This window comes from Oncorhynchus nerka, linkage group LG11 (assembly GCF_034236695.1).
Source record: "Oncorhynchus nerka isolate Pitt River linkage group LG11, Oner_Uvic_2.0, whole genome shotgun sequence".
In the NCBI taxonomy this organism is placed as follows: Eukaryota; Metazoa; Chordata; class Actinopteri; order Salmoniformes; family Salmonidae; genus Oncorhynchus; species Oncorhynchus nerka.
This window is the reverse complement of record NC_088406.1, coordinates 9,393,176-9,406,839: the sequence shown is the minus strand read 5'-3', so window position 1 is coordinate 9,406,839 and position 13,664 is coordinate 9,393,176. Positions and strand designations below refer to the sequence as shown.

At 48.5% G+C, this 13,664-nt stretch overlaps 1 protein-coding gene across 1 annotated transcript in view; it reads left to right on the top strand.

Moving 5' to 3' along the window:
* stx1a (syntaxin 1A (brain)) overlaps positions 1-12,917 on the top strand; it is a 236,651-nt gene extending 223,734 nt beyond the window's left edge. The window contains exons 8-10 of the mRNA XM_065024200.1: positions 1,865-2,002; positions 9,649-9,759; positions 11,882-12,917. Coding sequence (XP_064880272.1) covers positions 1,865-2,002; positions 9,649-9,759; positions 11,882-11,959 — 327 coding nt within the window. The 3' untranslated portion in view covers positions 11,960-12,917. The remainder of the gene's footprint in view (positions 1-1,864; positions 2,003-9,648; positions 9,760-11,881) is intronic.
* The last annotated feature ends 747 nt before the right edge of the window (positions 12,918-13,664 follow it).

Here is a 13,664-nt window from a genome sequence, read left to right as displayed (position 1 = left end):
GTTTAGAACCCAGAGATCATCACCTCAGGGGTGAGTGTTTAGAACCCAGCGATCTTCACCTCAGGGGTGAGTGTTTAGAACCCAGCGATCTTCACCTCAGGGGTGAGTGTTTAGAACCCAGAGATCTTCACCTCAGGGATGAGTGTTTAGAACCCAGAGATCTTCACCTCAGGGGTGAGTGTTTAGAACACAGAGATCTTCACCTCAGGGGTGAGTGTTTAGAACCCAGAGATCTTCACCTCAGGGGTGAGCGTTAGAACCCAGGGATCTTCACCTCAGGGGTGAGTGTTTAGAACCCAGCGATTTTCACCTCAGGGGTGAGTGGTTAGAACCCAGAGATCTTCACCTCAGGGGTGAGCGTTAGAACCCAGGGATCTTCACCTCAGGGGTGAGTGTTTAGAACCCAGAGATCATCACCTCAGGGGTGAGTGTTTAGAACCCAGAGATCTTCACCTCAGGGGTGAGTGTTTAGAACCCAGAGATCATCACCTCAGGGGTGAGTGTTTAGAACCCAGAGATCTTCACCTCAGGGGTGAGTGTTAGAAAAAATCACACACATTCCTCATGTACTGTGGTGGGTAGCCAGGCTATACTCTCATTCCTCATGTATTGTGGTGGGTAGCCAGGCTATACTCTCATTCATCATGTATTGTGGTGGGTAGCCAGGCTATACTCTCATTCCTCATGTATTGTGGTAGGTAGCCAGGCTATACTCTCATTCCTCATGTATTGTGGTAGGTAGCCAGGCTATACTCTCATTCCTCATGTATTGTGGTGGGTAGCCAGGCTGTACTCTCATTACTCATGTATTGTGGTAGGTAGCCAGGCTATACTCTCATTCATCATGTATTGTGGTGGGTAGCCAGGCTATACTCTCATTCCTCATGTATTGTGGTAGGTAGCCAGGCTGTACTCTCATTCCTCATGTATTGTGGTAGGTAGCCAGGCTATACTCTCATTCCTCATGTATTGTGGTAGGTAGCCAGGCTATACTCTCATTCCTCATGTATTGTGGTGGGTAGCCAGGCTGTACTCTCATTCCTCATGTATTGTGGTGGGTAGCCAGGCTATACTCTCATTCCTCATGTATTGTGGTAGGTAGCCAGGATGTACTCTCATTCCTCATGTATTGTGATGGGTAGCCAGGCTATACTCTCATTCCTCATGTATTGTGGTGGGTAGCCAGGCTATACTCTCATTCCTCATGTATTGTGGTGGGTAGCCAGGCTATACTCTCATTCCTCATGTATTGTGGTGGGTAGCCAGGATGTACTCTCATTCCTCATGTATTGTGGTGGGTAGCCAGGCTATACTCTCATTCCTCATGTATTGTGGTAGGTAACCAGGCTGTACTCTCATTCCTCATGTATTGTGGTAGGTAACCAGGCTGTACTCTCATTCCTCATGTATTGTGGTGGGTAGCCAGGCTATACTCTCATTCCTCATGTATTGTGGTGGGTAGCCAGGATGTACTCTCATTCCTCATGTATTGTGGTAGGTAGCCAGGCTGTACTCTCATTCCTCATGTATTGTGGTGGGTAGCCAGGCTGTACTGTCAGCCCTGAGGGTAAGGGAGGAGAGGACAGGAGAGGGGAGTAGAGAACACGAAAGGAGAGGGTAAGGGAGGAGAGGACAGGAGAGGGCAGGGTAGGGGAGGAGAGGGTGCACCGGCTGTTTATCGGCATGCTAGCCAGCTCTCTGTCACCTGGGAGAACGTTGGAATAATTATTCCAGACAGAGCTGTCTTTTAGAGGAAAGTGGAGCAGATGGCTGTATCTAATGTGTCTCTCTCTCTCCCTCTCTCTCTCTTACCCTATCTCTCTCTCTCTCTCATCCTCTCACCCCCTCCCCCCTGATCCTTCAGATCGTCATGGACTCCAACATCACCCAACAGGCGATGAACGAGATCGAGACTCGTCACACTGAGATCATCAAGCTGGAGAACAGCATCCGTGAGCTACATGACATGTTCATGGACATGGCCATGCTGGTGGAGAGCCAGGTGAGGCCTAGCGACTAGCCAGACCCCAGCCTCGCCTAGCCATGCACCCCACCACCCCCTCACTTCCCCTGGGCATAGACTGGGACAGAGGGGCTGAGGAAGCCAACAGGTCCAGCATTGAGCTCTGTTTCCATGGGCATATGGCCTCACAGTGGATAGATTGGTGTTTTATCACACATATAGCAACACTATATCGGTCTGTTCCCAGACCGATGCCAGCAGCATACCACCCTGCATCCCACTGCTGGCTTGCTTCTGAAGCGAAGCAGGGATGGTCCTGTTGGTCACTAGATGGGAGACCAATGCTGCTGGAAGTGGTGTTGGAGGGCCAGTAGGAGGCACCCTTTCCTCTGGTCTAAAAAAAAAAGATTCCAATGCCCCAGGGCAGTGATTGGCCTGTGTAGGGTGCCGTCTTTCGGATGGGACATAAACGGGTGTCTTGACTCTGAGTACATTAAAGATCCCGTGGCACTTATCGTAAGAGTAGGGGTCTTAACCCCGGTGTCCTGGCTAAAATCCCAATCTGGCCCTCAAACCATCACGGTCACCTAATAATTCCCAGTTGACAATTGGCTCATTCGTCCCCCTCCTCTCCCCTGTAACTATTCCCCAGGTCATTGCTGTAAATGAGAACGTGTTCTCAGTCAACTTACCTGGTAAAATAACGGATAAATAAAATAAAATAAATATATATATATTTTTTAAAACCAGTAACACTACATTTAATTTTTTTAAAGCTGTCTCTCAAACAAAGGTAGTACCTCATTAAATTGACCTGCATTTCGATTGGCTGAAGGACAGGCAGGAAACTGTGGGAAAGCTTCAGTGGTAGATTTACATGATTGTCATTTAGCTGACTCTCTCTTATCCAGAGCGACTTGCATAGTGAGTGCATAGTGAGTGCATAGTGAGTGCATAGTGAGTGCATAGATTTTTCGTACTGGGCCCCCGTGGTAACGGATCCCACAACTCTAGTGTCGCAATCGCCATGCTCTACCGACCGAGCCACACGGTGGTAGATACTGGTAGATACTGCTAGATGGTGCTAGATGGTGCTAGATGGTGGTAGATGGTGCTAGATAGAGGTAGATAGAGGTAGATACTGCTAGATGGTGCTAGATGGTGCTAGATGGTGCTAGGTGGTGCTAGATAGAGGTAGATACTGCTAGATGATGCTAGATGGTGCTAGATGGTGCTAGATACTGCTAGATGATGCTAGATACTGCTAGATGGTGCTAGATGTTGCTAGATAGAGGTAGATACTGGTAGATGGTGCTAGATGGTGCTAGATAGAGGTAGATACTGCTAGATGATGCTAGATGGTGCTAGATGGTGCTAGATACTGCTAGATGGTGCTAGATGTTGCTAGATAGAGGTAGATACTGGTAGATACTGCTAGATGGTGCTAGATGTTGCTAGATAGAGGTAGATAGTGGTAGATACTGCTAGATTGTGCTAGATAGAGGTAGATACTGCTAGATGGTGCTAGATGTTGCTAGATAGAGGTAGATACTGGTAGATACTGCTAGATGGTGCTAGATGGTGCTAGATAGAGGTAGATACTGCTAGATGGTGCTAGATGGTGCTAGATAGAGGTAGATACTGCTAGATGGTGCTAGATGGTGCTAGATAGAGGTAGATACTGGTAGATACTGCTAGATACTGCTAGATAGAGGTAGATAGCGGTAGATACTGCTAGATGGAGGTATATACTGCAAAATGGTGGTAGATGGTGCTAGATGGTGGTAGATAGCGGTAGATACTGCTAGATGATGCTAGATAATGGTAGATAGTGGTAGATGGTGCTAGATGTTGGTAGATGGTGGTCGATGATGCTAGATGTTGGTAGATGCTGATAGATGATGCTAGATGTTGGTAGATAGTGGTAGATGATGCTAGATGTTGGTAGATAGAGGTAGATGGTGCTAGATGTTGATAGATAGCGGTAGATACCCCTAGATGGAGGTAGATACTGCAATATGGTGGTAGATGGTGCTAGATGGTGGTAGATAGCGGTAGATACTGCTAGATGATGCTAGATGTTGGTAGATAGTGGTAGATGGTGCTAGATGTTGGTAGATAGTGGTAGATGGTGCTAGATAGCGGTAGATATTGCTAGATGATGCTAGATGTTGGTAGATAGTGGTAGATGGTGCTAGATGTTGGTAGATAGTGGTAGATGGTGCTAGATGTTGGTAGATGGTGGTAGATAGCGGTAGATGTTGGTAGATACTGCTAGATGATGCTAGATGTTGGTAGATAGTGGTAGATGGTGCTAGATGTTGGTAGATAGAGGTAGATGGTGCTAGATGTTGGTAGATGTAAATGTAGATACTGCTAGATGATGCTAGATGTTGGTAGATAGTGGTAGATGGTGCTAGATGTTGGTAGATAGAGGTAGATGGTGCTAGATGTTGATAGATAGCAGTAGATACCCCTAGATGGTGGTAGATGGTGCTAGATAGCGGTAGATAGTGCTAGATGATGCTAGATAGTAGTAGATAGCGGTAGATAGTGCTAGATGATGCTAGATGGTGCTAGATAGCGGTAGATGGTGCTAGATGGTGGTAGATACTGCTAGATGGTGCTAGATAATGGTAGATAGCGGTAGATGGTGCTAGATGTTGGTAGATACTGCTAGATGGTGATAGATGGTTGTAGATACTGCTAGATGGTGCTAGATACAGGTAGATGTTGGTAGATGGTGGTAGATACTGCTAGATGGTGGTAGATACTGCTAGATAGTGGTAGATACTGCTAGATGGTGCTAGATAATGGTAGATACTGCTAGATAATGGTAGATACTGCTAGATGGTGGTAGATACTGCTAGATGTTGGTAGATACTGCTAGATGGTGCTAGATAATGGTAGATATAGGTAGATACTGCTAGATGGTGCTAGATAGCAGTGGATACTGCTAGATGGTGGTAGATAATGGTAGATAGAGGTAGATGGTGCTAGATAATGGTAGATAGAGGTAGATGGTGCTAGATAATGGTAGATACTGCTAGATGGTGGTAGATCCTGCTAGATGTTGGTAGATACTGCTAGATGGTGGTAGATACTGCTAGATGTTGGTAGATACTGCTAGATGTTGGTAGATACTGCTAGATGTTGGTAGATACTGCTAGATGGTGCTAGATACTGCTAGATAGAGGTCGATACTGCTAGATGGTGGTAGATAGCAGTGGATACTGCTAGATGGTGGTAGATGGTGGTATATAGTGGTAGATTGTGGTAGATTGTGCTATTTGCAACAGTGTGTACTATACAGAACAGTGTGGGATCAGTCTCTCTCTGTGTCTACTGGACTGTGGGGGGCTGAATCCCTGGGGATTAGTGTGTGTGTGTGTGTGTGTGTGTGTGTGTGTGTGTGTGTGTGTGTGTGTGTGTGTGTGTGTGTGTGTGTGTGTGTGTGTGTGTGATCATGTAAATATGAGTGTGTTGGTGCTGTAATGAACAAGTGTGATTGAATAATTGATGAGACTACTGCTTGGCTAATTCATTAATTAACCCTGGGCTCTACATCAGTCTAGACAATGCTTCCTTCTATCCCAGTTTTTTTTCCCCCTCTTCTGTCGGGCTCTCTGTCGTTGTCTCTCTGCTTCTCCTCCCTCTGCCATCCCTCCCCCACCTTTCTGTCCTTCCTTCCCTATCTTTCCTCTATTCTCTCTCCTTTCCCCCCCCACCATAACAGGCTCTGAGCACAGCACTGAGAGTATCGGCATCCCACTAACCTCCCAAGGTAATTCACTTGTAATTCTTCACTTGATGTGTGCAGTCAGTAAACAGTTGAAGTGTGTGTTGATGTGTGCAGTCAGTAAACAGTTGAAGTGTGTGTTGATGTGTGCAGTCAGTAAACAGTTGAAGTGTGTGTTGATGTGTGCAGTCAGTAAACAGTTGAAGTGTGTGTTGATGTGTGCAGTCAGTAAACAGTTGAAGTGTGTGTTGATGTGTGCAGTCAGTAAACAGTTGAAGTGTGTGTTGATGTGTGCAGTCAGTAAACAGTTGAAGTGTGTGTTGATGTGTGCAGTCAGTAAACAGTTGAAGTGTGTGTTGATGTGTGCAGTCAGTAAACAGTTGAAGTGTGTGTTGATGTGTGCAGTCAGTAAACAGTTGAAGTGTGTGTTGATGTGTGCAGTCAGTAAACAGTTGAAGTGTGTGTTGATGTGTGCAGTCAGTAAACAGTTGAAGTGTGTGTTGATGTGTGCAGTCAGTAAACAGTTGAAGTGTGTGTTGATGTGTGTGTTGAAGTGTGTGTTGAAGTGTGTGTTGGAGTGTGTGTTGGAGTGTGTGTTGAAGTGTGTGTTGGAGTGTGTGTTGAAGTGTGTGTTGGAGTGTGTGTTGGATTGTGTGTTGGAGTGTGTGTTGAAGTGTGTGTTGGAGTGTGTGTTGAAGTGTGTGTTGGAGTGTGTGTTGGAGTGTGTGTTGAAGTGTGTGTTGGAGTGTGTGTTGGAGTGTGTGTTGGAGTGTGTGTTGGAGTGTGTGTTGAAGTGTGTGTTGGAGTGTGTGTTGGAGTGTGTGTTGGAGTGTGTGTTGGAGTGTGTGTTTGGAGTGTGTGTTGGAGTGTGTGTGTTGGAGTGTGTGTTGGAGTGTGTGTTGGAGTGTGTGTTGGAGTGTGTGTTGGAGTGTGTGTTGAAGTGTGTGTTGGAGTGTGTGTTGGAGTGTGTGTTGGAGTGTGTGTTGAAGTGTGTGTTGGAGTGTGTGTTGGAGTGTGTGTTGGAGTGTGTGTTGAAGTGTGTGTTGGAGTGTGTGTGTTGGAGTGTGTGTTGGAGTGTGTGTTGGAGTGTGTGTTGGAGTGTGTGTTGGAGTGTGTGTGTGTGTTGGAGTGTGTGTTGGAGTGTGTGTTGGAGTGTGTGTTGGAGTGTGTGTTGGAGTGTGTGTTGGAGTGTGTGTTGAGTGTGTGTTGGAGTGTGTGTTGGAGTGTGTGTTGGAGTGTGTGTTGGAGTGTGTGTTGGAGTGTGTGTTGGAGTGTGTGTTGGAGTGTGTGTTGGAGTGTGTGTTGGAGTGTGTGTTGGAGTGTGTGTTGGAGTGTGTGTTGGGTGTGTGTTGGAGTGTGTGTTGGAGTGTGTGTTGGAGTGTGTGTTGGAGTGTGTGTTGGAGTGTGTGTTGGAGTGTGTGTTGGAGTGTGTGTTGGAGTGTGTGTTGAGTGTGTTGGAGTGTGTGTTGGAGTGTGTGTTGGAGTGTGTGAGTGTGTTTGAGTGTGTGTTGGAGTGTGTGTTGGGTGTGTGTTGGAGTGTGTGTTGGAGTTGTTGGAGTGTGTGTTGGAGTGTGTGTTGGAGTGTGTGTTGGAGTGTGTGTTGGAGTGTGTGTTGGAGTGTGTGTTGGAGTGTGTGTTGGAGTGTGTGTTGGAGTGTGTGTTGGAGTGTGTGTTGGAGTGTGTGTTGGAGTGTGTGTTGGAGTGTGTGTTGGAGTGTGTGTTGGAGTGTGTTTGGAGTGTGTGTTGGAGTGTGTGTTGGAGTGTGTGTTGGAGTGTGTGTTGGAGTGTGTGTTGGAGTGTGTGTTGGAGTGTGTGTTGGAGTGTGTTGGAGTGTGTGTTGGAGTGTGTGTTGGAGTGTGTGTTGGAGTGTGTGTTGGAGTGTGTGTTGGAGTGTGTGTTGGGTGTGTGTTGGAGTGTGTGTTGGAGTGTGTGTTGGAGTGTGTGTTGGAGTGTGTGTTGGAGTGTGTGTTGGAGTGTGTGTTGGAGTGTGTTGTTGGAGTGTGTGTTGGAGTGTGTGTTGGAGTGTGTGTTGGAGGTGTGTTGGAGTGTGTTTGGAGTGTGTGTTGGAGTGTGTGTTGGAGTGTGTGTTGGAGTGTGTGTTGGAGTGTGTGTTGGAGTGTGTGTTGGAGTGTGTGTTGGAGTGTGTGTTGGAGTGTGTGTTGGAGTGTGTGTTGGAGTGTGTGTTGGAGTGTGTGTTGGAGTGTGTGTTGGAGTGTGTGTTGGAGTGTGTGTTGGAGTGTGTGTTGGAGTGTGTGTTGGCCGTTGGGGATTTTTAATTGATGAAATTTTGAGAATATTGAGATTGAAAAAGGCCAAAACTTCACTTTGAATAACTTGACCTGTTGAATGGGGCTTTGATCAAATTAAACTGGATGTAAAATGGGAAGTGTGTGTGTGTGTGTCTGTGTGTGTGTGTGTGTGTGTGTGTGTGTGCGTGCGTGCACGTCAGTAGATGCATGTGTGTTTATATTCTGTTACGTGCTAGCTTTCAGTTGCAATAGTACTTCATTTGTATCTATTTAATTAAATTCAAATGACCTGTTTGGCATTTTGTGTAATACAATGCAGATGTACAATTGAAGTTGGAAGTTTACATACACCTTAGCCAAATACATTTAAACTCAGTTTTTCACAATTCCTGACATTTAATCCTAGTAGAAATTCCCTGTTTTAGGTCAGTTAGGATCACCACTTTATTTTAAGAATGTGAAATGTCAGAATAATGGTAGCTTTTATTTCTTTCATCACATTCCCAGTGGGTCAGAAGTTGAAATACACTCAATTAGTATTTGGTGGCATTGCCTTTAAATTGTTTAACTTGAGTCAAATGTTTCTGGTAGCCTTCCACAAGCTTCCCACAATAAGTTGGGTGAATTTTGGCCCATTCCTTCTGACAGAGCTGGTGTAATTGAGTCAGGTTTGTAGGCCTCCTTGCTCGCACATGCTTTTTCAGTTCTACCCACAAATGTTCTATAGGATTGAGGTCAGGGCTTTGTGATGGCCACTCCAATACCTTGACGTTGTTGTCCTTATGCCATTTTGCCACAACTTTGGACCTATGCTTGGAGTCATTGTCCATTTGGAAGACCCATTTGCGACCAAGCTTTAACTTCCTGACTGATGTCTTGAGATGTTGCTTCAAAATATCCACATAATTTTCCTTCCTCATGAAGCCATCTATTTTCTTCCTTGCTGAGTGGCCTTTCAGGTTATGTCGATATAGGACTCGTTTTACTGTGGATATAGATACTTTTGTACCTGTTTCATCCAGCATCTTCACAAGGTCCTTTACTGTTGTTCTGGAATTGATTTGCACTTTTCGCACCAAAGTACGTTCATCTCTAGAAGACAGAACGCGTCTCCTTCCTGAGCGGTATGACGGCTGCGTGGTCCCATGGTGTTTATACTTCCCTACTATTGTTTGTACAGATGAACGTGGTGCCTTCAGGCGTTTGAAAATTGCTCCCAAGGATGAACCAAACTTGTGGATGTCTACAATTGTTTTTCTGAGGTCTTGGCTGATTTCTTTGGATTTTCCCATGATGTCAAGCAAGGCCTTGAAATACATCCACAGGTACACCTCCAATTGACTCAAATTATGTCAATTAGCCTATCAGAAGCTTCTAAAGTCATGACATAATGTTCTGTAATTTTCCAAGCTGTTTCAAGGCACAGTCAACTTAGTGTATGTAAACTTCTGACCCACTGGAATTGTGATACAGTGAATTATAAGTGAAATAATCTGTCTGTAAATAATTGTTGGAAAAATTACTTGTTCATGCACAAAGTAGATGTCCTAACCAACTTACCAAAACTATAGTTTGTTAACAAGACATTTGTGGAGTGGTTGAGAAATGAGTTTTAATGACTCCAATCTAAGTGTATTTAAACTTCCGACTTCAATTGTACATTCCTCTTCAGGTGTGTTTTCTGCTTTGTCCAACAGGGGGAGCTGGTGAACAACATTGAGCAGAACGTGTGTAACACCCAGGACTATGTGGAACAGGCCAGAGACAACTACAAGGCTGCCGTCAGCATGCAGAAGGGTGGCCACAGGGTGAGACCCAACAACACACAGTCTATGGACTTACTCTCATACAGCCCTCCCTCTCTTCCTTTTCTCCTGTCTGTCTACTCTTCCCTCTCTTCCTCTATATCCTCCTTCCTACCATTTTTCCGCCCTCCTCCTCTCTGTCCCTACCTGTTTCCCCATCTGTTGTCCCTCCCTTCCTCTGTTGTGTCCCTCCCTTCCTCTGTTGTGTCCCCCCTCCCTCTGTTGTGTCTCTCCCTCCCTCTGTTGTGTCCCTCCCCCCCTCCCTCTGTTGTGTCCCTCCCTCCCTTCCTCTGTTGTGTCCCTCCCTTCCTCTGTTGTGTCCCCCCTCCCTCTGTTGTGTCTCTCCCTCCCTCTGTTGTGTCCCTCCCCCCTCCCTCTGTTGTGTCCCTCCCTCCCTCTGTTGTGTCCCTCCCTCCCTCTGTTGTGTCCCCCTCCCTCTGTTGTGTCTCTCCCTCCCTCTGTTGTGTCCCTCCCTCCCTCTGTTGTGTCTCTCCCTCCCTCTGTTGTGTCCCTCCCCCTCCCTCTGTTGTGTCTCTCCTCCCTCTGTTGTGTCCCTCCCTCCCTCTGTTGTGTCTCTCCCTCCCTCTGTTGTGTCCCTCCCTCCCTCTGTTGTGTCTCTCCCTCCCTCTGTTGTGTCCCTCCCTCCCTCTGTTGTGTCTCTCCCTCCCTCTGTTGTGTCCCTCCCCCTCCCTCTGTTGTGTCTCTTCCTCCCTCTGTTGTGTCCCTCCCTCCCTCTGTTGTGTCCCTCCCTCCCTCTGTTGTGTCCCTCCCCCCTTCCATCCCTCTGCTGTGGTGCCCGTTCCTCCCTCCCCCCTCTCTCAGGGGGAGATGATAGACCGTATAGAGTACAATGTGGAGCATTCAGTGGACTATGTGGAGAGGGCCGTGTCAGACACTAAGAAGGCTGTTAAATACCAGAGTAAAGCCCGGCGGGTGAGTCTCTCTCTCACACACACACACACACACACACACACACACACACACACACACACACACCTGGAGCTGACGGATGGACCGTATGGCATGCGTTATAGCTCTGTCTTCAGATCAGTTTGTGTTCTCTCTCTCTCACACACAATGTCTTTTGTAGCATGCTTTGTGAATGTATTTCACCGTGCCTGCCTGCGGTGAAGGGAAAGTAGAGACTGGACTATGCAGTTGATGTAGTGTATCACAGAATCCTCCTCATTTTAGGTTATGTGACTGACTGAATTAACCAACTTCCCTGACTTGCCTTCAGGTGGTTTGTCATCACCCCTCTGCCTTTGCCCAGCATGTAGGAAGCTCTAGTTGGACTCAGTTTGAGGGCCCACTGCCCTCTCCTGGTTGGTAAAGGCACTGTCCCCGATACTCCCTGAGTTCACCCCAAACAATTGGCTTTTTATGTCAACATGACATCACATGAAACAGTTATAGTCTCTTCAGAATTAGGAGCAGACATTAAGTAGCTGGAGGTTTCCTTCGCTTTTTCCCTGCACTCCTTCCATTCCTCCCATCCATGTCTCCCTCCCTCTCTCTCCCTCTCCCCCTCTCTCTCTCTCCCTCCCGTCTCTCTCTCTCTCGCTCTCTCCCTCCCTCCCTCCCGTCTCCCTCCCGTCTCTCTCTCTCTCTCCCTCCCTCCCTCCCGTCTCTCTCTCTCCCTCCTCCCCCTCTCCCCCCCCTCTCTCTCTCCCTCCCCCCGTCTCCCTCTCTCTCGCTCTCTCCTCTCTCTCTCTCTCTCTCTCTCTCTCTCTCCCTCCCTCCCTCCCGTCTCTCTCTCTCTCTCCCTCCCTCCTCCCTCCCTCCCTCCCCTCCCCCCCCCTCCCTCCCGTCTCTCTCTCTCTCTCTCTCTGTCTCTCTCTCTCTCCCTCTCTCTCTCTCTCTCTCTCTCTCTCTCTCTCTCTCTCTGTCTCTCTCTCTCTCTCTCTCTCTCTGTCTCTCTCTCTCTCTGTCTCTCTCTCTCTCTCTCTCTCTGTCTCTCTCTCTCTCTCTCTCTCTCTCTCTGTCTCTCTCTCTCTCTCTCTCTCTCTCTCTCTCTGTCTCTCTCTCTCTCTCTCTCTCTCTCTCTCTGTCTCTCTCTCTCTCTCTCTCCACTACTCCATCCCATCCATGTCTCTCTCTCCTCCCTCTCCGTCTTCCCGTGCAGAAGAGGATCCTGATAGGGGTTTGCCTTGCTGTCTCTCTGACCATCCTCATCATATCTCTGGCTGTCGGGCTCAGTTAGGGGAGCCACCAACATCCAGACCTTGGCCTGAGGCTGGGTCACCCCTCTGGGCTGAGAGAGAGGCCTGGTTTAGGGCCTCGGCACCTCCCCGGAGGATGGCCCCAAGTCTTCCACACTCTGGTCTAGCTTCACCCACCATGGATGAAAGAAATCAAATAGTGAAGAGCTGGAACACATAGTTACTGGGCAGACCGGTTCTGTACCCCCCGGCACATTGACTCGGGTACCGGTACCCCCTGTACATAGCCTCGTTATTGTTATTGTGTTACTTTTTTAAATCATTTTTTCCTTTTGTTTATTTGGTAAATAGTGAAGAACACAGGTTCTGCTACTACTTCATGTTGAGCATGGCCACATCCATAGAAATCCCATGGACACTATTGATAGATCCAACGGCAGGATAGTGGGTTTGATTCCTGGGACCACCCGTACATGAAATGGGCTGCTAGTTGCTTTGTTTTATAAGTGTTAATACCAGATATTATTGACCTGTCTGTGTCTGCACGCCATCCCCCTACACGTGTGTCCTCACGCCATCCCCCTACACGTGTGTCCTCACGCCATCACCCTACACGTGTGTCCTCACGCCATCCCCCTACACGTGTGTCCTCACGCCATCCCCCTACACGTGTGTCCTCACGCCATCACCCTACACGTGTGTCCTCACGCCATCCCCCTACACGTGTGTCCTCACGCCATCACCCTACACGTGTGTCTGCACGCCATCACCCTACACGTGTGTCCTCACGCCATCCCCCTACACGTGTGTCCTCACGCCATCACCCTACACGTGTGTCTGCACGCCATCTCCCTACACGTGTGTCTGCACGCCATCACCCTACACGTGTGTCCTCACGCCATCCCCCTACACGTGTGTCCTCACGCCATCACCCTACACGTGTGTCTGCACGCCATCTCCCTACACGTGTGTCTGCACGCCATCACCCTACACGTGTGTCCTCACGCCACCCTACCCTACATCGTGTGTCCTCACGCCATCCCCCTACACGTGTGTCCTCACGCCATCACCCTACACGTGTGTCCTCACGCCATCCCCTACACGTGTGTCCTCACGCCATCACCCTACACGTGTGTCCTCACCCTACACGTGTACGCCATCCCCTACACGTGTGTCATATCACCCTACACGTGTGTCTGTACGCCATCACCCTACACGTGTGTCCTCACGCCATCCCCCTACACGTGTGTCCTCACACCCTATGTGTCACGCCATCACCCTACACCCTACACGTGTCTCCTCACGCCATCCCCTACACGTGTGTCACCCATCCCCTACACGTGTGTCCTCACGCCATCACCCTACACGTGTGTCCTCACATCCCCTACACGTGTGTCCCGCCATCCCCTACACGTGTGTCCTCACGCCATCGTGTGTGTCCTCACGCCATCCCCTACACGTGTCTCCTCACGCCATCCCCCTACACGTGTGTCCTCACGCCATCCCCTACACGTGTGTCCTCACGCCATCCCCCTACACGTGTGTCCTCACGCCATCCCCCTACACGTGTGTCCTCACGCCATCACCCTACACGTGTGTCCTCACGCCATCACCCTACACGTGTGTCCTCACGCCATCCCCTACACGTGTGTCCTCACGCCATCACCCTACACGTGTGTCCTCACGCCATCACCCTACACGTGTGTCCTCACGCCATCACCCTACACGTGTGTCCTCACGCCATCA